Source organism: Onychomys torridus, chromosome 2 (assembly GCF_903995425.1).
Source record: "Onychomys torridus chromosome 2, mOncTor1.1, whole genome shotgun sequence".
NCBI classification, from domain to species: domain Eukaryota; kingdom Metazoa; phylum Chordata; class Mammalia; order Rodentia; family Cricetidae; genus Onychomys; species Onychomys torridus.
Window position 1 is genome coordinate 166,418,110 of NC_050444.1, and position 22,056 is coordinate 166,440,165.

The following is a 22,056-nucleotide window of genomic DNA, read 5'->3' on the forward strand; positions in this document are numbered from 1 at the left end:
TCATCAGAGCCCACCTAGAGGGACGAGCCCTTGAGAAGGGGAGACCTGAGATGGTAGGGTGTCTGGAGTTCTGCTCAGACCTGAGGACCCTGGGGAAACAGATATGTTCAGCCAGACCCAGGCTTCTTCCAGGACAGCACCAGCCACTCTGATCAGGAAAGGGTTTCTGGCTCTGGAAATGGTTCCTCAGCCTTCATCTGCCACCTCTTCCCTGAACCCACTTAGCCACCAACCCCCACCACAGACACCAGCAGACACCTGCCTCCCCATTCCCTACAACTGGGCTCCATGTGGGGGCTGGGGCCAGAGCCCTAGTCCACATCCCCCAACAAAGTGGGCGACAGTGTTAGGCAGCCTTGGAAGGAAATGACACTGTTGTCCCCAGGGTTCCAAAACCAAAGCCTGAAGTCTATCCCCCAGGAAGATGACATTCCTCCTACCTGAGGGGACCGGCAGTACAGTAGGAACTACAGAGGATGCACAGTGGGAAAGCAGTGAAGACACTCACTGCCCAGGACTTTAATAGCTCATTGCTGTTCAGGATGAGACAGTGTCCAGTATCCTGTCCCAGTGGCTCCACAGTGATCCTTTCCAAATACATCCAAGTCCTCAGAGGCCAGGCATCACCTCCCACACACCTCTTCATCACACTGTAGGGGCAACAGGGACCCTGTCAGTCTGGTCATATTCCTCAGAGGCCAAGAGCAGTGGTGCCCACCCACTGATCGAATAGAGAAGGAGGCATGCTGGACACAGGAAACAGTCTAAGCCATGCATTACTCCCTTCCACCTGGAGCATAGGAGGTAGAACCACACAAAGGCCTGACAGAGACATCTAGGACATAGCCTAGCCTTCCTCAACCCATAGCCTTCTCTCTGTCCTGCAGCTCCTGCCCACAGTGGGCCCACTGGCTCCACTGCTCTTCCATCCCTTTCAGCCTATCCCCCTCTACAAGCAGAGTCATAGAGACACGTCTACATCCCAAGGCTACCAACACAGAGAGCATTATGTTGGCAAATCCCAAGAGGCTGTAGCTTAGTTCCTGGCCATGCCAGCCACTGTCTCAAAGGGACATATGTACACACACACACACACACACACACACACACACACACACACTTGGGGCTGGGTAACAAGCAGTGTTCCCCAAGGCTTCTACTCACCTGGGGTGGCTTGCTGGAGCAGACCTCTGCAGAGATACCCAGGGCTTGCAGGATGTTCTCCTGGGGAACATAGTCACCTGGGGACTTCTGGATGAAGTGTAGCAGTACTTTGTCACCACCTGTAGCCATAGGCAGGCAGTCACGTTGCTTGTATCTTGCACCCATGTGCTAGGAAAAGAGAGGGTAACCCACTAACCAAGCCAAGCAGCCTCCAACCTCACACCCAGGTACACAAGACTGGGGGTGAGGGGTGGGGGGAGATGTGAGGACATGGACCACCAAGATGGGCAAGATGGAGTCCTATGTCTGCCCTGACCCACCCTTGCTGACCACCAGCAGCCCTCCACTCTGCAGTAGGTCACCAGACAGGTTCCCCTGGATGCCAACAGCCTTAGCCTAGAAAGATAGGAACAGAACCCAGGTCAGTCCCATAGGGTAGTCCCCAGGGACTCCCACCATGCTCTAATCCTATATGATCTTGACCACCACAGACCTTGGAGGCTACATCACGCACAGGTTTTCCCAGGGCAGCTGGCAGGATGCTTAAGCTGTTGTACCTACAAAGACACAGAGTCCCTAGTCCAGATTCTGGAGAAACACAAGCACCTGCTCCCAGTGTCCTGCTCCACCCACTTATCTTACCAAGGGCTCAGCCAGGTCAGCAACCAGCCTAACCAGGAACATCTACAGAAGCATAGGGAGCCCCAGGCTGAATACAGCTGACCTGAGGCCCAGGAGAGGTGGTGGAAAGTGAGGACTGAGCTCCAAGCCGGGTGTGCCCAGGGATCTGGCTCAGTCAGCACTGCCCATCATGACAGACAGTCTGTGGCAACAAAGGACTGAAATGGGCCATGACTAAGGCACTGGGCTCCAAGGTCCCTCCTGTTTATGAAATTGCAGACTCCTGAGGGCAGGCCTGGCTTGGACCATCAGAAGACCCCAAAGAAGGGCTAACTGAAACTGCCCTTGCCACCAGAGTCAGTTTCCAGGAAACAAACTCAACAGCACAGCAGAGGGCGTGCATAACAGAGCAGCGGCCACTCTGTTCTGTCCCTGGCTAGTCTCATGCTCCCACAGTCACACTTACCGCTTGAAGCCCAGCTCCTTATAGAACTGCTTGCTCTCATCAAGGTAGAGTTCTAGAAAGGAAAGCCACAGGTATGTGTCCAGGCCTCCTACATTCGGCCATCTATCCCCTCCACTTACGGCATCCAGCTTAACCCAACCAAGCCAAGAGGAGCAAGGAGGGATTGAATGTCAGCACTGCTTAAACGGGAAGGGCAAAACTCACTGGGACTTTGCCACTAGATCTAGGCGCCAATGCACAGGCTGGAGGAAGGGCAGGGAGAGGCAAGCCAAGGTTCTGAGTCCGGGAAGAGTCGCACCTCCTGAGAAGTAGCCACCATCCAGGAACTCCTGCAGGCCCAGGGCCTCAGGCCCCACGCCCACTAGGCGCACATCGTTTTGATCCAGGAAGCTCTGGAGGTTGCTGAGGTCCTGGGCGATCCAACGGCACACTATGCAGCCGAAGCGTCGCAGACCAGCCACCACACAAGCTTTATCCTGCCAAAGGCTCCGCAGCTCCACCGCCTGAAGAATGGAGCTGTCAGGGGGCGTGGGCTCATTTCCTTAGGTCCTGCAGCCCCATGTGTCCCGCAGTGACCACTGGTCCTCCTGCTCTGTGAGCCACCAGCTATACCCACGCCCAGCATGCGAACCCATGGCATCCCTCAGGACTCCCATTCTAGCCCATGTGAGTAGGCAGGACACCCGGGCAGGTGCTGGGATATGTTCTCCGCCCTGCGATGGTCAGGCCTCACCTCCCCTGTCACTGCATGTTTCAAGACACACGCGCCCACGCGACTAAGGTCCACCGCACTCATGGCTTCCTCGGTCCCTTTCTGCTCCGGGCCTGGGGGAACCTCAGTCGGGAATACTCCGCCGCTTCACGCAGCCGAGGGCGGCACTATCTCCTGGGGCCCGCTGGGCCACGCCCTTGTCCCGCCCCAGACCCCGCCCTCTATTTGCACACCCTCCCTCCCACCCCTCGCTGAAGATCCGTCGGCCTATGTGGGGGAGGAACTGGGTTACTTTGTTTGCATATGCATAAGGCCGTTGGCCAATGGCGTAGCAGGGAAAGCTCGACCGCCTGCCACAAGCAGTGCGCCTGCGCAGAATGCGTTTGTGTGGCCGTCTGCTTGCGTTAGGTGGCACTTAAAGTGCTTCAAGGCAGTGGCGTTGGAGTCAAGAATTGAAGCAGAGACCCGAACTCACGTGTCACCAGTGTGAGGAACAGTAGAGCAGCGGCACTTAATTACAGGAAAGGACCAGCCTTTCCAGAGCTTGTGTTCCTGCTTTGAAAATAACCAGAGTGTCGCATTCTCTCAAAAATCTAGACTTTCGTCATAAAGTACCTTTCCTGCTGTGTTTATGTCAGCTTTTTTATTTTTTTATTTTATTTTATTTTATTTTTGAGCTGAGGATCGAACCCAGGGCCTTGCACTTGCTAGGCAAGTGCTCTACCACTGAGCTAAATCCCCAACCCTTATGTCAGCTTTTTTAAACCAACAACCTGAGTAAAACAACCTGAAGGAGATAAACGGAAGCTCACAGCAGTGTTCCCCCATGCAAGAGTAGCTTGTCCTGGCCTTTCGTCACTAAGCCCTGTGATGCGAGCTTCCAGTGCCAAGTTCAGGCCCTGCTTGACTGGAGTTGGGTACCACTTGGGCAGCCTGACCAATCAGGCAGTAGGTCTTGTGCTCCTGGAACTGGCTCTATCCCCAGGCCCACAAACAGATGCAGAGGCTGGGAAAGGAAGAGAATCACCACGATACCCAAAAGTGGTGAGGCTGAGACAGAAAGTCAGGAACCATGTCACTATGTCAAAAGGGGTAGAGGTGAGGGGCTGGAGAGATGGCACTAGCTGCTCTCCCAGAGGACCCACAGTTTGGTTCCCAGCATCTCCGTAGTACCTCACAATCCTTTGTAACTCCATTTCTAGGGCATCGATGTCCTCTTATGGCCTCTTTAGTTACCAGGCATGCGCATGGTACACAAACATATAGGCGGGCATAGGACTGGGGAGATGACCCTGTAAGGAGGCAGGTGTCTGTAATCCTAGTGCTGGGGAAGCAAAGACATGAGTATCTCTGGAGCTCACTGACCAGCCAGTCTAGCTGAATCAGTGAACTCCATATTCAGTAATAGACCTTGTCTCAAGAAATAAGATGGAGAAGGACTGAGGAAGACAAATCAACCACTGGCCTCCACCAGCACGCACAGGTGTGCACACAGGTGCACCAACATATATACAAAATACATACAAACTAGGGAAGAAAATAAAAAAGCAGAGCCCAGAGTAGGAGCTGGTCTGTAGAGAATGGCCACTGGTTCCAGGGGCACCACCAGAAGAAGGCCAGGGGTGGGGCTCCTCTGCCTGCAGGAGCAGAGTGTCCTTCCCCGGAGGGTGGGAAGAAGTCTGCGGAAAGTGCTGTATGCTGAGCAAGAAGAGCCAGCAGGCCTGCTCCATGAGGCAGCGCGCGCGCGCGCGCGCACACACACACACACACACACACACACAATCTACACAGTGTGGCAGAACCTCACCTCCATCTTCATGGGGTCCTAGATGGACCTGAGAATTAAAATGTGTTATGACAGATCAACAGGAGGAAAGCACTGTAGAGTCTTTGCTCCAAGTTTACAAAACAGAGGTTCCTAAACTAAGGTGATGAAGCCTTGGAAACATGAGGCCATTCCTGTGTGCTACACAGGACAAAGAATCACAGTAAGCTGGGGGAGGTGTGCAAATTATATGTGGAGGCAAACCCGTGAATTGTTTGAACAGGATAGCTTCAGAATTCTATCAGGACTGCTGACTTCTTCACCCTCGAGGACAGGGTTGTTGTGTTTTCCTCCAGGGTAAAGAGGGCCTCTTTGGCATGATCATTTTAGCTTCTGCTTTTATTGGTTCTTATACCAATCCAGCAAAGTCAGAGTGATATATTCTTGACCATCTCACAAATATCAATAACACATGGAATTAAGCAATGTTCAAGTAAGAAGTGCCAGCCTCAGAGGCAGCTGGGTTTGTCTGCCTGTAAAGTTTAATCCAACTTGTGTCTGCTTTCATTGGGTCCTGCTACAGTAACAACCTAAACTTCAGTTGATCACAGCAACCAAGTTCTACCTCCTGCTCCTGTGTGTCAGAAGGGTGGAGCTCTGCTCCTGGTGCTGCTTCATTTTGAGATCCAGGCTACAGGAGCCATGGCACTCGGAACATGCCTTTCTCCTGGCAGAGCAGAGCCGAGGCACATGCCATTGGCCAGAGCTCAGCAATGGCCAGGTGGATGCTGGGGGCAGGGAATTGTGTCTTCCACAAAACATTTTCTAGCCTAGAAATGAGCAAGCTAGCTATCACTCATCACTGTTATCAGAAAATATAAGACTCAGGGCATAAATGCAAAGGATAGGGTATGATTACTTGTGGCATAGCAGACTGGAGGGACGTGTGTGTGTGTGTGTGTGTGTGTGTGTGTGTGTGTGTGTTGCCCACAAACAGGGTGATGTAAAGGTCCCTCAAGAGTTATCAGGGCGAGCTGGAGAGATGGCTCAGAAGTTAAGAGCACTGACTGCTCTTCCAGAAGTCTTGAGCTCAATTCCCAGCACCCACATGGTGGCTCACAACCATCTGTAATGATGCCTGCCTGATCTGGCACCCTCTTCTGTATACATAATAAATAAATCTTTAAAAAAAAAAAAAGAGTATCAGGGAAAACACAACCCTCAACAATGTCCCTGAACAGTGGTTGGGTAGAAGAAGGAGAATCCATCTGTCTTACATCACTGTTGTATTGCTGTGAGAAGACACCATGACCAAGGCAACTATTCTGAAAGAAGCAGTTAATGGAGAACTTGCTTGTAGTTGTAGAGATTTAGTCCATTCATCATGGATGTGATAACGGCAGCAGGCAGGCAGACACTGGAGCAGTAGCTGAGAGCTGTATCTTGATCATTAGGGGGAGAGAGAGAGAAAGACAGAGACAGACAGAGAGAGAGAGAGAGGAGAGCTCAAAACTCACCCTCTGTGGAATACTTCCTCAACAAGGCCACACCTATCCTTCTAATCCTTTCAAATAGTGCCACTCCCTGGTGACTAAGCATTCAAATATATGATCCTACGGAGCCATTCTTATTCAAACCATTACACCATCTTTAGCTCACATTGCAGAAGTAGAAAGTCCAAGAGAAGCCTGCCTCTTCTATCTGGAGATATCGAAGGTCACACTCCAGGCTGCCATTTTTGACCAAATCATGGTAGTTTGGCTGACCTGGGGGAGTTGGGGGCTTCAGGCATCATGATTGGCAACCAAATGATCTGTGAAGAGGTGAGAATGAAAAGTCAATTCATCCTGTGCTATGGATGATTCATTGGTAAATAAAACACTGGTCAGTAGCCAGGCAGGAAGTATAGACAGGACTAAGAGAGAGGAGAGAACAGGAAGGCAGGAGGGGACACTGCCAGCAGCCGCCAGGACAAGGAAGATGTAAGGTACCAGTAAGCCACGAGCCACGTGGCAAAGTATAGATTAATAGAAATGGGCTGAATATAAGAGTAAGAGCTAGACAATGATAGGCCTGAGCTAATGGCCAAGCAGTTTAAATAATATAAACGTCTGTGTGTTTATTTTATAAGTGAGCTGTCGGAATGACAGGGCTTGGCTGGGGCTGGAGAGAAGGTCTCCAGCTACAATCCTGACTTAGGCTGAATCAGACTTTGCAGTCTGAGGCCAGGCAGTTTATTACCAGCATATTTAAACACAATTTGGAAAAGTTTCCTGGTATAATACAATTCCTGTTGCACAGGAGACATAATTACATTGAAATTCAACTCAATATCCATGTCATTTCTTCCAAGAAGATGAGTTTTAGAGATAGACTTCCTGTCTACCTATATTAGCTTAAGAGCCCAGGGAAGGATCTGGTGTGGTCTTGGTCATACAGAGAGCATAGAGGTCATTTGGGCTATTAGCTACCTCTAGTCCTGGTTGTGGGAGCTTGGGGGAGCCCCTGGCTATACAGATGATGTAAGGGGCATTTGACTACTTAGCCACTCCTGGCCTGGGTTGTGGAAGCTTGATATGGCTCAATCCTACAGATAATGCAGATCTCCAGGCTGTTAATCACCTCCAATTCCCAGCCTTCTGGATTAAAAACAAAAAACAAAAAAAACAACAAAAAAACAAAAACAAAACAAAAAAAACCACCAGGTTTTGTGTGTAATGGGACTTTCTTTGGACTTCCAGCTCCCAAATAATGACACAGGGACTTCTTATGAAGTATGAAAGCTTAGCTTTAGCTTAGCCTTGCTCCCAACTAGCACTTAAAACTTAATCCATTTATGTTAATCTATGTTCTGCCACGTGGCTTGTTACTTCTCCTCAGTACAGTACCTCTGACTTCCCCTGCCTCTCAGATTCTTCCCCAAATTCCTCTCTCTCAACAGAAGTCCCACCTATCCCCTCCTGCCTAGCTATTGGCCATTCAGCTCTTTGTTAAACCAATCAAAAGGAGCCTTAGGTGGGTGAGGTAAAACAGACACATCTTCACAGTGTGACCAAATATCCTGCAACATATATATCCTTTCCCTTGAGAGGACAGTCCTGCATACTTAACATTCCTGCTTTTTGCTGGTGACCTGTGGGCCTTTGTACTCCTAACACTGATCTACTGTGCAGCTACTGAATGTAAGAGTATGACTCAGCCCCACACAAACAAGATCTGACTTCAGGGCTGGGAGTAGTGCTGCACACCTTTAATCCTAGCACACAGGAAGAAGATACAAGTGGATCTCTGTAAGTTCAAGGCCAGCCTGGTCTATATAGTGAGTTCTAGGACAGCCAGAACCAACAAAAGAGAGACCCTGTCTCAAACAAACTAACAAAAAATAAACAAACAAAAAAGGATGTTATTTTAGTTTTCTACAGGCCAGGGGATACTGTAGAAGCCCCCCTACCCACAGGAATGCTATTGTGTAGCTTTTTATTTCCATTTGAAAATGTCCTTTCTAGAGTACAGAGGAAAGTTTTTGAAACTCTGACAGTAAAGGAAACTTACAAGGCTCAGAGGAAGTTCCTGAACTGAAAGGATTCACAAAACCCCTCCCCAAGATTGTAGAAATACTAATGAATACTAGGAAGTGGATTATCTCTACCCATTGAGCTGCATTTAAATTGTACAAATAGCTCTAGAGATGAAGCTTTTGCGAATCATCACCCAAACTGTTGGGTTTTTCTGTGGTATAGAGCTGCCTTTGAGTTGATAGAATCCAAGAAATTCACTGGTTTCATTGAGTTTCAGTGATTTATTTAGTTATTGTCTGTGATTAAACTTTTGCTCACATCTTTCCAGCAAATGTCACATGATATATAAAGAAGGAAAGCTGGGCTGAGAATCCATCTCTGTGGCCTAAAATTTCCCAGATCTCTAGATATCCACCTAATAAAACAGTACACTCTATTGGTGAAGTTATTAAGGCCATTCCTTGTAGTTAAAAGGGAGGTTTATTTTGTGGGGTAACTTACAAATGAAGGGATAGGTTGTAGGGTCTAGCAAAGGTATGGCGCAGTTTGGCGGTGTTCTCTGGAGAACTCTGCTCAGTCTAGCTCCTGTGTCCAGCGTCCCCGAACCAAGAGAGCGTGCCCTCTCTTGGGTCTTCTGCTTCCTCCTCCGCCCCGCCTTGTGGGCGTGACCATTACCGAAGCCTCAGTGGGGGTTGGAACTTCCAGGCCAATGCTGGACTCTTGTCCTATGGCCTGTGTCATATGCAGGTATTACCATGAGGCAGGGTGGCAAGGCCACACAGATCAGGGCAAACCACCATTGAGAAGCAAGCTTGTTAAAGCCCCTACACCATGCCACACAGGGCCACCGGGGGAAGCCCCAAAGTTGGTCAACAAACAGAAGATACAGGATCAGTGTTCCATTGCTGTGAAGAGACACAATGACTACAGCAATTTTTTTGTTTGTTTTGTTTTGTTTTTCGAGACAGGGTTTCTCTGTCTAGTTTTGGTGCCTGTCCTGGATCTTGCTCTGTAGACCAGACTGGCCTCAAATTCACAGAGATCTGCCTGTTTCTGCCTCCCAAGTGCTGGGATTAAAGGCAACTCTTTAAAGGAAAACATTTAATTGGGACTGGCAGTTTCAGGGGTTTAGTCCATTACTATTATGGCGGGAAGCACAGTGATGTGCAGGCAGACATGGTACTGTAGAAGGTGCTGAGTGTGGTGGTATTGTGTTCCCCAAAATATTGTGCAACCTAATAAATTTATCTGGGGTCAGAGAACAGACAGCCACTAGAACAGAGCCAGAAATGGTGGCTAGAAAATGGGTCAGAGCAAGCCATAGCAGAAGTTGGGCAGTGGTGGTGCATGCCTTTAATCCCAGCACTTGGGAGGCAGAGCTAGCCGGATCTCTGAGTTCAAGGCCACATGGGAAACAGCCAGGCATGATGACACATGCCTTTAATCCCAGAAAGTGAACCTTTGATCCCAGTGAGTGGAGGCAGAAGGGAAAAGATTATATAAGGCATGAAGACCAGAAACTAGAAGCATTTGGCTGGCTAAGCATTTAGGCTTTGGAGCAGCACAGTTTAGCTGAGAGCCATTAGGATGAGGACTCAGAAGCTTCCAGCCTGAGGAAATAGGATCACCTGAGGAACTATCAAGGTGAGATAGCTGTGGCTTGTTCTGCTTCTCTGATCTTCCAGCATTCACTCCAATAACTGGCCTCAGGTCTGATTTTATTAATAAGTACCTTTAAGATTCTTGCTACAGCTGAGAGTTCTACATCCAGATCAGCAGGTAGCAGGAAGAGAATGCCACACTGGACCTTGCTTGAGCATCTGAGACCTCAAAGTCTATCCCTAGTAACACACTTCCTCCAACAAGGCCACGCCTACTCTAACAAGGCCACTTCTATCTCCTAATAGTGCCACTCCCTATGAACCTATGGGGGCCATTTTCTTTAAAACCACCATAGTACCCATGGGTAAGAACCTTCTGTGGTGGTGTGGTATGACCCTCATAGACTCACATGTTTGAATGTCATTGTGGGGACAGGCTTTGAGATCTCATATATGCTCAAGCTATGCCTATTGTGGGACAGTTCACTTCCTGTTGCCTGAAGATCAAGATGTAGAACTCTCAGCTACTTCTCCAGCACCATGTCTGCGTGCACAATGCCATGCTTCGTTCCATGATGGTAATGGACTAAACTTCTGAAACTGTAAGTCGGCTCCAATTAGGTGTTTTTCTTCATAAGGTTTGTTGTGGTCATGGTGTCTCTTCACAGCAATAGAAACCCTACAGCAGAGTTGGTACCAGGGCCTGGGGTATTGCTGTGACAGGCCTGACCATACTTTTGTTTGGAGGGATGTGGACTTTGAGTTAAGGAAGCAGTGGAATGCTTTAAGTGCAGCCTAATGGGTCATACTAATAGAAGCATGGAAGAGAGTGTGCTGAGTGTGATTTGAACTGTGGGGCTCTGGCTCAAGCAGTTTCAGAGGAGAAGAATTTTAGTATGTGGCTTAGAAACTGTTCTTTAACAAAGAGTGTGGCTGCTTCCTGACACTCTCTTTCAACCCATCATACTACCTATAGTGGTAGCGCCCGCACTACCACCACCCGTTCACCATGTCCACGTGAGGGGCTGTGAATCAAAAAACAGAGACAAGAGACAGCAGGTCATTCGCCTCAGCAGAATGTCGAATGCCAGTTATTAAACGAGGGAAGAAACCTTAAATACACACTTACAGCACAATGAGGAAACCCCAGAGGGCAGAAGTTTGCTACAGATGTTCTACATTCTTGCATCTAAGCTGTTTACACCAAATGCAGGATACACAAAGAACCTCCAGTGAGCGTTCAGTAAGAAGGAAACCGGCAGGGAATCAGCATAGGGAGGACATCTGGTCAAGGTCTGCAAGCAAGGCAATAGCTACCCAAAATCAGGAGCCAGGACCCTACAACTACACATGGATGAGAACCTTTATATGGTTTCCATGGGAAAGGCCAGATAAGGCCAGTGAGCAGGCCTAGGCTTGGTTGGTACCGATGGTTTCCAAGACACTGTGGTACAGGGACCCTGGGGCCACAAGCTGAAGACCAGGCCTGGGTTGGTTGGTTCACATACAAACTGCACATTCCTAGCTGCTGGTGTGTGTGTGTGTGTGTGTGTGTGTGTGTGTGTGTGTGTGTGTGTCTAGGATTTATTCTCCCTAGAAGTATATTCTCCTAGGTGAGTGAGGCTCCAGATGCAAACCATCAGATCATCAGAATAAACACACATGCTTGGGACTGGCATCCTGTTGTGGGTGGCTGACTACAAAAACAGAACATCCCATGGGCTCCCAATGCACTTTGCTGACAACACACGTGAGTGTGGCTTGGGAACAATAGTATCCCTGGGATACACCTGTAATGGCTCCATGCTGTGTGTCCCCAGAGCCTGCCAAAGCCTCGGGGAGCCAGGCCAAAGAGCACTAAGGCATGGCTCCACACAATCATATATGAGCTCAGCCTCTGCCAAGTGCAGTGAGCTACTGGGGAGTAGGGTAGGAAGCACTCTGGGATGGCAGAAAAGAAAGCAGTGATCTTCAGACTCTGCCCCCACCTCACCCAAGGTCTTCAGTCTGTGCATCTGTCAATGTTAAAGCCATGCTCAGTCCTCTTTGTGCCCATGCCCTGGGGCTCCGTTTCCTACTTATTCAGATGTTTATTTCATTAATTTGAGCTCCATTATTAGGTGCTGTTCCAGACCAACATAGATCCAGTGTTTATGGTCCAACTCATTGGATACCCTTAGAGAAGACAGAAGCAGACAGGCTAAGGTCTGCAGAGTTGGCATTTAGTAGGACTTTAAGAACATAGCATAGTCCTGGGTTACAGAAGACCAACTGGTTTCCACACATTGTGTCAGAAGGTGGAACTTATAAAAATGGTCAGGACAGCCGGGCGGTGGTGGCGCATGCCTGTAATCCCAGCACTCGGGAGGCAGAGGCAGGTGGAGCTCTGTGAGTTCGAGGCCAGCCTGGTCTACAGAGCTAGTCCAGGACAGGTTCCAAAGCTACAGAGAGAAACCCTGTCTGAATCCCCACCCCCCCAAAAAAATGGTCAGGACAAAAGTGACTTCATTCAAACCAGGTTCACTTGGTTTATCACAATCAAGCCATGGCACTGACACCACAGGGTCCATTCTTAAGGATTCTTATTGTCCTCCAATGGTTTTACTTCTACATTTCGTTGTTTTTGTTTTTGAAACAGAGTTTCTCTGTGAAGCCTTGGCTTTCCTAGAACTCACTATGTAGACAAAGGTGGCCTTGAACTCATAGAGTGTAGGGCCCTGGCCCCCCAAGTTGGGTAGTTGTTGCCCTGCTTGCAGACCTTGACCAGATGTCTTCCCTATGCTGATTCCTTGCCGGTTTCCTTCTTCCTGAATGCTCATTGGAGGTTCTTTGTTTATGTATCCTGCATTTGGAGTAAACAGCTTAGATGCAAGAATGTAGAACATTAGGTAGCAAACTTCTGCCCTCCGGGGTTCCTCCATTGTGCTGTAAGCCTGTATTTAAGGTTTCCTCTCTCTTTCAATAACTGGCATTCGGCATTCTGCTGAGGCAAATGACCTGCTGTCTTTTGTCTCTTTTTTTAATCCACAGCCCCTCACTCGGACATGGTGAACGCTACCACAACAGTAGAGATCCTCTTGTCTTTGCCTCCTGACCTCGGATACTAAGGCATGTACCACCATGCCCAGCTCTTTGCCTCTACATTTTTCTGGGAGAGTATTAGGGAAAAACACACCACACAGGTCAGGGTATATTAAGTCAAGCTAGATCCAGGCAGGTAAATGCACAGGACTGGATTGGCTGTCATTGATACTGGGGGTTCTGAGTCACCACCTCCCTGGATTTGGAAGGAAGGACCCATGGGAGCAGATGGGGAAATGCACAGGCCCCTGAATTAAATTAGACACTAAGAATGACAAAACAACTCCTCGACCCTGGGCCATGACCACATCTCAGCTGCAGTGTGATGCTGGAGCAGCCCAGGGCAGCAGCCACTCTCCACAGACATATGGAAGTTTCCCTCTAGGGCCTCCTAGGTGTCTTGTCACCCAGAATTCACAAGGTTGAAAGCTGTCTCCTCCTCAGTCACAGCAAGCCCAACCTCGGTAACTGGAAACTTGACAGTGTTCTCTTGTTTCTGCCCCTGTCAGAGAAACCCAGGCTTAAGCCTTGCCTCTCAGGCACCATGCCAGAGGTTGCATGGTTCTTGGGAACATGTAAAGCTCAGCATAGACTAAAGGAGTTGAGTCCTCCCTCCTGTTGGGACCTCCTCCACCAACCCAAACATCTCCAGCAATGGTGCCTGGGAAGGCTCCAGTTCCCTGGCCCCCATAACACTGTAACACAAAGACATCAGGTCAAGGAAGAGGCTGAAGCAAGACTGGCTCTCTCCTGCCTGTCCCTGCCCCTGCCCCTGCCCCTGCCCCTGCCCCTGTGCTTCTCCAGTCATCCCCTGCCACCTACCCTCTCCTGTCTTTATTTTGATGTGCCTTCCCCGGCTCTCCCTCCTCTACCTTCAGTGCCCTTTGCTGCCCTCTTCTCTCGCCCTCCTGGATCTACTGTCTCACCCTCCCTTCACCTGTCAGCCTATTGTAACACGAATCTTAAATGGTTTTATTAGTAAAATACTTGGGAGCTAGGTATTGGGGTGAATTCTGAAAGATCAGAGAAGCAGAACAAGCTACAGCCAACCTCACCTCGACAACGCCTCATCAGATCCTGTTTCCTCAGACTGAAAGCCTCTGAGTCCTCATCCAAATGGATCTCAGCAATTCACTGCTGCTAAATGCTAAAAGTTTAAATGGGCTCTAGTTCCTGGTACTCATGCCTTTATATACCTTTCTGTTTCCTGCCATCACTTCCTAAGATTAAAGGCATGAGTCACCATGCCTGGCTGTTTCCAGTGTGGCTTTGAACTCACAGAGATCCAGATGGATCTCTGCCTCTGGAATGCTAGGATTAAAGGTGTATACTATCACTGCCTAACCTGTATGTTTAATATAGTGGCTGTTCTTTTCTCTGACCTCCAGATAAGTTTATGGGGGTGCACAATATATCAACCACATTTTATTAATAAGACTTTAGCAATTCATGTTACATCTGGTGCCCAACTTGTCGGGTACGAATTCAAGAAAAAGCTACTTGCCTATGTCTTTGCAGTCCCCAGCTCAGGACCGAGCTATACTCAGCCAGGTGTGGTGGCGCACACTGGTAGGATTTACTGAAAGATGTGGAGGAAGGAGGATCCCGAGTTTGAGGCCAGCCTGAGAGGCTTGCTGAGGAGAAGCTGCAGTCGAGGCCTGGCAGGGCCACAAACAGTGGCAGTGGGACCATGACAGTGGCAGATCTGCACTGCCCGTTGTTTCTAATCCTGTTGGTGGCTACTGGAGATGAAGGGTTTACTGCTGCTTGTTCAGGGAACAATTGCCAGGACCATCGTGTTACAAGAAAGCATCAGCAAAGGTAAGTTTGGGAAAGTTTGGTAAATGGTGGGGAGAAATTGCTGTGATGATATTCTCTTCAAGGGAAGAACGATTGTGGTTCCGAGAAACAGACTTTATCAAACTGTGATTATTGCTCCAAACCACAGAGGAGGAAAAAAAAAAAAAAAAAAACTGCAGGGAACCGGGACCATGCCAAAGAGCAACTTTGAAATCTCCAAAAGGATGCTGCGATCCTACAATGATGATTCCAAATGGACTATGGTAAAGCCATTAAGCTGATTAACACCACCAAAAGATCACCTTTGGACTACAAACTGTGCAGGACAATTTCAAGATGGCTAGCTGAGATGATCCAGATTCACAAACAACTCAAGCAAGGACTTGAGACGAGCCCTGCATTTCCCATATGTTGAGACTGAACAACAACACGTGATACTGCGACCTCTCCCAGGACTTGACAATTACCCAAGAATTTACTTTTCAGGATCCCCTAAAGATGTCTTCGCCTCCAGAAAGCTGGAAGTAATTTTAAGAAAACAACACCCACATTCCCAAGAGGTGGGGTGAATGGTTTTGATTGTTTAATGAGTTATGGGTATTGTCATTGTTTACGAGGTTGGCTACAAGTTATTAATTGTTAATGGTCAAGAAAAAAATCTAAATAAAGGAGATTAGATTCAAGGTTCTTGGGTTTTTTTGTTTTTGTTTTTGTTTTGGTTTTGGTTTGGTTTGGTTTTTTTGTTGTTGTTGTTTTGTTTTGTTTTATTAAAAAGGGCTGGAGAGGTGGCTCAGAGGTTAAGAGCACCGACTGCTCTTCCAGAGGTCCTGAGTTCAATTCCCAGCAACCACATGGTGGGTGGCTCACAACCATCTGTAATGAGATCTGGCACCCTCTTCTGTATACATAATAAATAAAATCTTTTAAAAAAAAAGAAAGAAAGAAAGAAAGAAAAAGAAAAAGAAAAAAAAAGGATATAGCTGGGCGGTGGTGGCACACACCTTTAATTCCAGCACTCAGGAGGCAGGGCCAGGCAGATCTCTGTGAGTTTGAGGCCAGTCTGGTCTACAGAGCAAGATCCAAGACGGGCACCAAAACTACACAGAGAAACCCTGTCTCTAAAAACCAAAAAAAAAAAAAAAAAAAAAAAGGATATAGATAAGAGGTAGATTATTGAATCTACTCTGAAAAGAAAAAAGGAAAGATATAGAAATAATAATATAAAAGGTAGGTATTTTTTAAAAAGGGGAGAAGATATAGAAATGATAAGATAAAAGGTAGATTTTTTTTAATCTACTCAGAAAAGGAAAAAGAGAGAATATGGGTATGATAAGATAAAAGGTAGACTACTGAATCTACTTTTAAAAAGGAACTACTTGTTTTAAATAGGATAAGAAATAATTTTTTTTGTCTGAATTTCTCAAATGTTAATGGACTGGACATTGTTAATGTATATAGTGGAGTTTTTTGTCTGAATCTGTCAAATGTGAAAGGACTAGACATTGTTAATGCAATTCTTGACTGTATATATTGTATATACTTTTTCTTATATTTGTTATAACTTTTTTATCTTAAACAAAAATGGGGAAATGTGGTTGATATATTGTGTACCCCAATGAACTTATCTAGGGGTCAGAGAAAAGAACAGCCACTATATTAAACATACAGGTTAGGCAATGATAGTATACACCTTTAATCCTAGCATTCCAGAGGTAGAGATCCATGTGGATCTCTGTGAGTTCATAGCCACACTGGAAACAGCCAGGCATGATGACTCACACCTTTAATCCTAGGAAATGATGGCAGGAAGCAGAAAGGTATATAAAGGTGTGAGGACCAGAAATTAGAGCCTTTTAAAGCTTTTAGCGGCAGTGAACTGCTGAGATCCATTTGGATGAGGACTCAGAGGCTTCCAGTCTGAGGAAAAAAGATCAGCTGAGGAACTGGCGAGGTGAGGTAGCTGTGGCTTGTTCTGTTTCTCTGATCTTTCAGAATTCACCCCAATACCTGGCTCCAGGTTTGTTTTTATTAATAAGACCTAACAATTCATGCTACAGCCTATAGCCCTCCCTCCTCTCTTGACACCAGGACTTGTCTGGGGTGGGTGGCCTAGGGGTGGCCAAGGTTCCTGCTCCTTCTGAGATCCCTGAACAGGAGGGTTTCTGGACACCAGGCAGCAGGGGCCATGGGACAAGAATGGCCTCAAAGGAGGAGCCTACATTCGGCTAGCTCACCTCTCCTCAGGACCCTCTGTCCCCGAGGGCAGGTGGTGTGCGGCAAGCATGTAGAGCAGTGGTCGCCCTCCTGGGTCTCAACAGAAGTAGCCTGGACTGCAGCGGCACACAGTGTCCTCCCGGCTGGAGCACACTCGCCAGGTCACTAGGCCCACGTCTGCCGTCAGAGACAGGGTGGTGAGAGCACCCACCCTCCAGCTGCCCCGGTGCACCAGGCCAGCCTTCAGCACCATCTCTTCTGCCAGGGGCTCCCACCACAAGCTTCGCTACTAGAGGCTTGAGGCAGACACATGTGATACCAACGCTGTCCAGCAGGGGGAGCTAGGCACAGCATTGTTTGAGCTCTGGCCTGTTTCTAGGACTGAATGGGTTACAGTATGGTTGGAGGCCCAGGGCCTGGGTTTTAACTAGTAAGTGTGGTTTTTTGTTTTGTTTTGTTTTTATATATTTATTTTATTTCATGTGCATTGGTGTTTTAGCCTTCACTGGAGTTACAGAAAGTTGTAAGCTGCCATGTGGGTGCTGGGAATTGAACCCGGGTCCTCTGGAAGACCAATTCTCTGGAAAACCAATTAGTGCTCTTAACCACTGAGCCATCTCTCCAGCCCCATGGGTTTTAACTAAGTCTAAATCCTCCTTGCCTCTGTTTTTTCCTACTCCCCAACAGCGTCCTGAAAATGTGGAGTTGGTAGGCTCTGGTATCCAGCAGAATGACCTGGTAGCTCTTGGAATCTCAGTATCCTCATCAATGGGAATGAATGATCTTCTGTTTCTTTCTAGGCCTGTGCCAACTCTTCATGGGAATTGTGTGAATAGGTACCGGGTCACTATAGGAGTGAGGCTGACCTCATGAGGGCACTGTGTATGGGTATAGAAGTTCACCTTCTGTAAGGGTGAGGCCATCTCCAATGTACACTGACAGGTACAGGGTCACCTCTGAGGGACTGAGGACAACTCTGCATTCAGTGTATGGATCCAATGTCATACTCTATAGGAGTGAGGCCAACTCCATTTGCACACTGTGATAGGCACAGGGTCATCTTTACAAGGGCAAAGCCATACGCAAACAGGCCCAGGGTCACCCAGGATGATATCTGGACAGTGTGGGTCTGTGGTAGGAACAGAAGCACTAGCTATCTCACTGGTTCAAACGTCCCAGGATCTTTGTCACCCTCCCTGTCTACCCAGGCCCAGGCAGCCATCAGTGCACAGGTGAACCTTTCCTGGGTTTATTCACACAGAGGAGAAAAAGTAATGACCATATTAGCCCCCAGTGATGCTTGACCCCTTCACAGGTGAAAAACCGGGGTGTGGGAGAGCCTCTCATATCCTCATCAACCAGAGTGAAGAGGAAAACAAGAAGCAGATAATGAGGTGAGGTCAGTGCAGGAAGGACCTCAGGAGATGGAAAGGGGTGGACAGCCTGAGAACCTGCCCACAATAGCAAGAATCTCAGCCCTGCAGTCCAGAGTTTCCCTCAGGTTCAGGCCCTCTTCTAGAACCAATGATGAGCTAAAGTCTCTCAGCACCACCCACCTCCACAGGAGCTCCTACCTGGATCACAGACTCCACAGGACAGACATTTGCTCAGGCCATTTGCATGGGCAGTGTATGTCTGTGGGGGACAGGGGGCACACACTGTGCCTGTAAACTCACTGCAGGCTCGCTTCACATGGTAACCTGCAGCCAGGACCCACAGTTCCTCAGTGGTGGAAGTAACCTGCAGAAGCCTACCCTGTACCCTCACCTGGAACTCCAGCAGGAACTCCAGCAGGTATGGCACCAACCAAAACAAAGCCCCACAGGAACTGTTGGCCCATCTGCCTTCTGTGTGTCCTCTATGGGCCATTCAGAAGTTCACAACATGGAACCTCCTAATTCACCCAGGACTGGCTCTGACCACGCCCTGCTTATGTCTCAGTCTCAGCCTCCTGGCATGCTGGGCCTGCCCTGTGCCCCAGGCTCACCCCACACAGTGCAGCAGCAAAGGTCCCAGAGGCTGAGGAGTACAGACTGCCAGGGGCTGTCCCTGGACTGGACGCTGTACAGCCTGGATCAGCTGGGCCATTGGACTGAGGACCCAGAGGCCAAGAGACTCAGAACAGGGTCTTCCCGGGCACAGCACTGGCTCCTGGAGCTGCTCCTACCTGGGTTGCACATGGGACAGCACTCGTCCCCCACAGAATACTCCTCTTCTCTGCATAAGGGCTGGACAGAGAGACAGCACAGGAAGTTCAAAAGGAAGACACACAACACCTGGGAGAAGGGATGAGTGTTGGAGGGGTGTTCTTCCCTCTGTCCCTGTGGCTCCCTCCCCCAGGATGGCCCAGGGCCTCAGTTCATGCTCTGCTCTGTGCAGTGGGGTAGCAGCAGCCTTTCAGCTGGCAGTGTCTCTGTGGGACAGGCTCAGAGCCCGCACCTGCTTAACCTCTCTTCTGCTTTCTCTCTGGGCCTGACAGTGTAAGACCTGAGGAGGCAGCAGGGTCAGCTAGGGCTGGACTCAGAGACTCCCAGCAGAGGGTGGGAACAGGCTCTTTGGGATCCTAGGAGGGGAGAGAGCAGCAGTGCCTGACTGCTGGTCAGAGTTGCCTCCTTGAGCAAGCAGGGGAGACACCCTGGCTCCTGCTATTCTGCCCTGATGTCTACCTCCACTGTACTTGTCCTTGGGGGCAGAGCTGCATAAGGTCGGCCTCTTGCTACAGGGCCTGCCCAGGGACTCTTCCAGGACATGGCCGGCCAAGGGCCACCACATCCAGGCCACCACCACCTGCTCTAGAATGAAAGCCACAGCAGGTATCTGTGAGTGGAGCCCCCTAGGACCTGCCTGTCTGTAACCTCCCAACATGAGGCTGTCCTCAATCATCTCCAGAGATCTGGACATCCAGCAACAAAGAGCCCAGTGAGCTGGTGGCCCAGACAGAGGCAAGGGGGCCGGTCTGGGGACAGGAAATGGCTGGGGTGATCTGTGCTGTGGCTGGAGTTGGGCTTGGGAGGACAGAGCTTGGGGACAGGAAAAGGCTCTGGGACTCACCAGGCTGAAGGTGTTGGCTGTGGGGGCCTGGCTCCAGGGTGAAGACCCGCATCCTGGCAGAGGTTCCATGTTCCTGATCAAGACACTGCAGGCCGGGAGCACCATGGGCTCTGGGCCTCACACACACCCTCCTCAGCCCATCAGCAAAAAGTGAAAATGAAAGAGACATGCAGCACAGAGCCTTCAGGAAGGAACTTGGATGATGAAGGGGCCTGGGAGTTGGCACAGGACGCACCCAGACACCATATCCTCAGCACAAAGGATATTTATTATCCTGGAGGGACAAGCCAGGGTTGGGAGGGGGTAGTGCCTCTGTATCAGACAGACAGCAGCAAGCATGACTGCAGGAACAGGTTTTAATGAGAAAAATGGGAAGTCTGTGTTAGGGTGAGTTGGTAAGTACTGATTGGACAGATTAGTCAGTGTAACCAAATAATGAATTCTGATTGCTAGACATTGGTGTTTTGATAGTTGAACCTTGAAGTTTTAGTCAGGCATAAGGAAGTGGTTAAATAAGGAACAGTCCTTGGTGACTAGCTTTAGGAATATATCTAACGGTTTAGCAAGGGAGAGGAAAGGGGAAGGGCAAGGCCTGTCAGCATCGTGTTTGCCTTGCTCGGGCCTGTTGGAGCCCTTCAGATGTCCTGTTGAGAAGACTCCCAAGTGAGTGCCTTCTGTCTACAATTGCGCAGCGGGGAAGAAACCACTAGAAAAGAACAATTTTAGGGTCAGGTGGTGTCCAGCCCAGAAGCCAGAATTCTGAGCTCTTCCAGAGCAGATTGGCCCAACAATCAGCCCAGGAATGGTGCTGGGAGACCCAGCCCTGCAAGATCGGAGCCTCAGCCACAGAGGCAGTCCAGGGGCACCAGCAAATTCCCCTCTGTCCTGTCCCAGCCCTATATACACCCTTGGAAGCATGTCTGTCTTCCAGGTCACTGCAAACATAAAACCGGCCTTGGTGTTCATCTTGAGTTTGCTGACAGACAGACCAACCTAGGAACCTCAGCCTCGGGGAACTGGGAACTTGATCCTTGACCCTGCTCCCAACACACCCTCTCACAGGACCCTCCCCCAGAAGCTTTCCATCTTTCCCCAGTTACTACGGCTAGGGTGTTCCCTGCACCACTTCCATGTTACTGTGTTAAAGTCTTGGTCCTCAGCAGGTTGCAATCTTGAAATGATGAGATCACGAGGGTTCTGATTTAGTATTATTGGTCCAAAGATGGAGCTATAATTTAACTGCCTTGTTGGGAGGAGGCGCAAAGTAGGAAATAGGGCTTGATTGGAGGAAATAGTCCCCTGGTGGAGCAGAGCCACACACCCCGTGGAGATGGCTTCTGACAGGGTGAGAGGACAAGGTGGGGAAGGACTCAGTTTTCCTTACGGGACAGGCCACTGTGAGTTTGACCATGCTCCAGTGAGTATATAGGCAACACAGGTTGGACTTTTCATTTCTTGGGGGGCGGGAGGATGAGGAGCAGAGTAGGAGAGTGGATCTGAGAGGAATGGGGAGTGATTGTGATCTGGGTGCATTGTATGCAATTACCAAATAATAAAAATATTATATTGGGAGAGAAAAGGAAAAATGGATATTCCAGAGAACACAGACACAAAAAGAATATGTCTCCAGTCCTTCACTCTTCCACTGCCATGAAGTGGGCAGATTTTTGTTTCTGAAACTGTAAGACAAAGAAAATCTTCTTTCCGCTGAGCTTTTCTCAGATGTTTTCTCACAATTGCACAAATCTGTCTAACACTGGCCCTTGTGGTTTACTTTACTGTAAGCCAAAAGTTCTCTTTAAAAAAAAAAAAAGAGGCTAAAAAAAAGGCTTAGTAGTACAGAGTACTAGTTGCTCTTCCAGAAGACCCGTGTTTGGTTCCCAGAATCCACATGGTAGCTCACAACCCTCTCAAACTCCAGGGGATCCAATGCTCTCTTCTAGCCTCCATGGGTACCAGGCATATACGTGATACACAGGCATACATGTAGACAAGCATTCTTACATAAAAACATTAAAATGAAATTTTAAAAGTATATTTCAGAGTAAAAGATGCATACATTT

At 48.8% G+C, this 22,056-nt stretch overlaps 2 protein-coding genes across 2 annotated transcripts; both read right to left on the reverse strand.

Moving 5' to 3' along the window:
* Positions 1-548: 548 nt before the first annotated feature.
* Prxl2b (peroxiredoxin like 2B) lies at positions 549-3,147 on the reverse strand. Its single transcript, XM_036179150.1, has 7 exons — positions 2,985-3,147; positions 2,550-2,754; positions 2,252-2,303; positions 1,658-1,721; positions 1,485-1,560; positions 1,165-1,283; positions 549-650 (listed from the first exon to the last, which is right to left on the reverse strand). Exons 1-7 carry the CDS (start codon positions 3,045-3,047, stop codon positions 624-626), a joined length of 606 nt encoding a protein of 201 aa, XP_036035043.1. The 5' UTR covers positions 3,048-3,147; the 3' UTR covers positions 549-623.
* Positions 3,148-13,331: 10,184 nt separating this feature from the next.
* Tnfrsf14 (TNF receptor superfamily member 14) lies at positions 13,332-20,084 on the reverse strand. The gene is given in 8 exon segments (XM_036178645.1): positions 13,332-13,430; positions 13,567-13,623; positions 14,564-14,670; positions 16,963-17,041; positions 17,043-17,119; positions 18,517-18,642; positions 19,110-19,218; positions 19,994-20,084. Coding segments are annotated over 8 exon segments (723 nt in total). The 5' UTR covers positions 20,063-20,084.
* Positions 20,085-22,056: the final 1,972 nt, after the last annotated feature.

What these genes read in the sequence shown, in the direction of transcription:
- Prxl2b (XM_036179150.1), bottom strand. Translation starts at nt 3,047, where the DNA reads ATGAGTGCGGTGGACCTTAGTCGCGTGGGCGCGTGTGTCTTGAAACAT. An exon ending in AACATGCAGTGACAGGGGAG is followed by an intron (nt 2,755 to 2,984) that starts GTGAGGCCTGAC and finishes TCCATTCTTCAG; the next exon opens with GCGGTGGAGCTGCGGAGCCT. An exon ending in GCTGCTGGTGGTCAGCAAGG is followed by an intron (nt 1,284 to 1,484) that starts GTGGGTCAGGGC and finishes CTATGGCTACAG; the next exon opens with GTGGTGACAAAGTACTGCTA.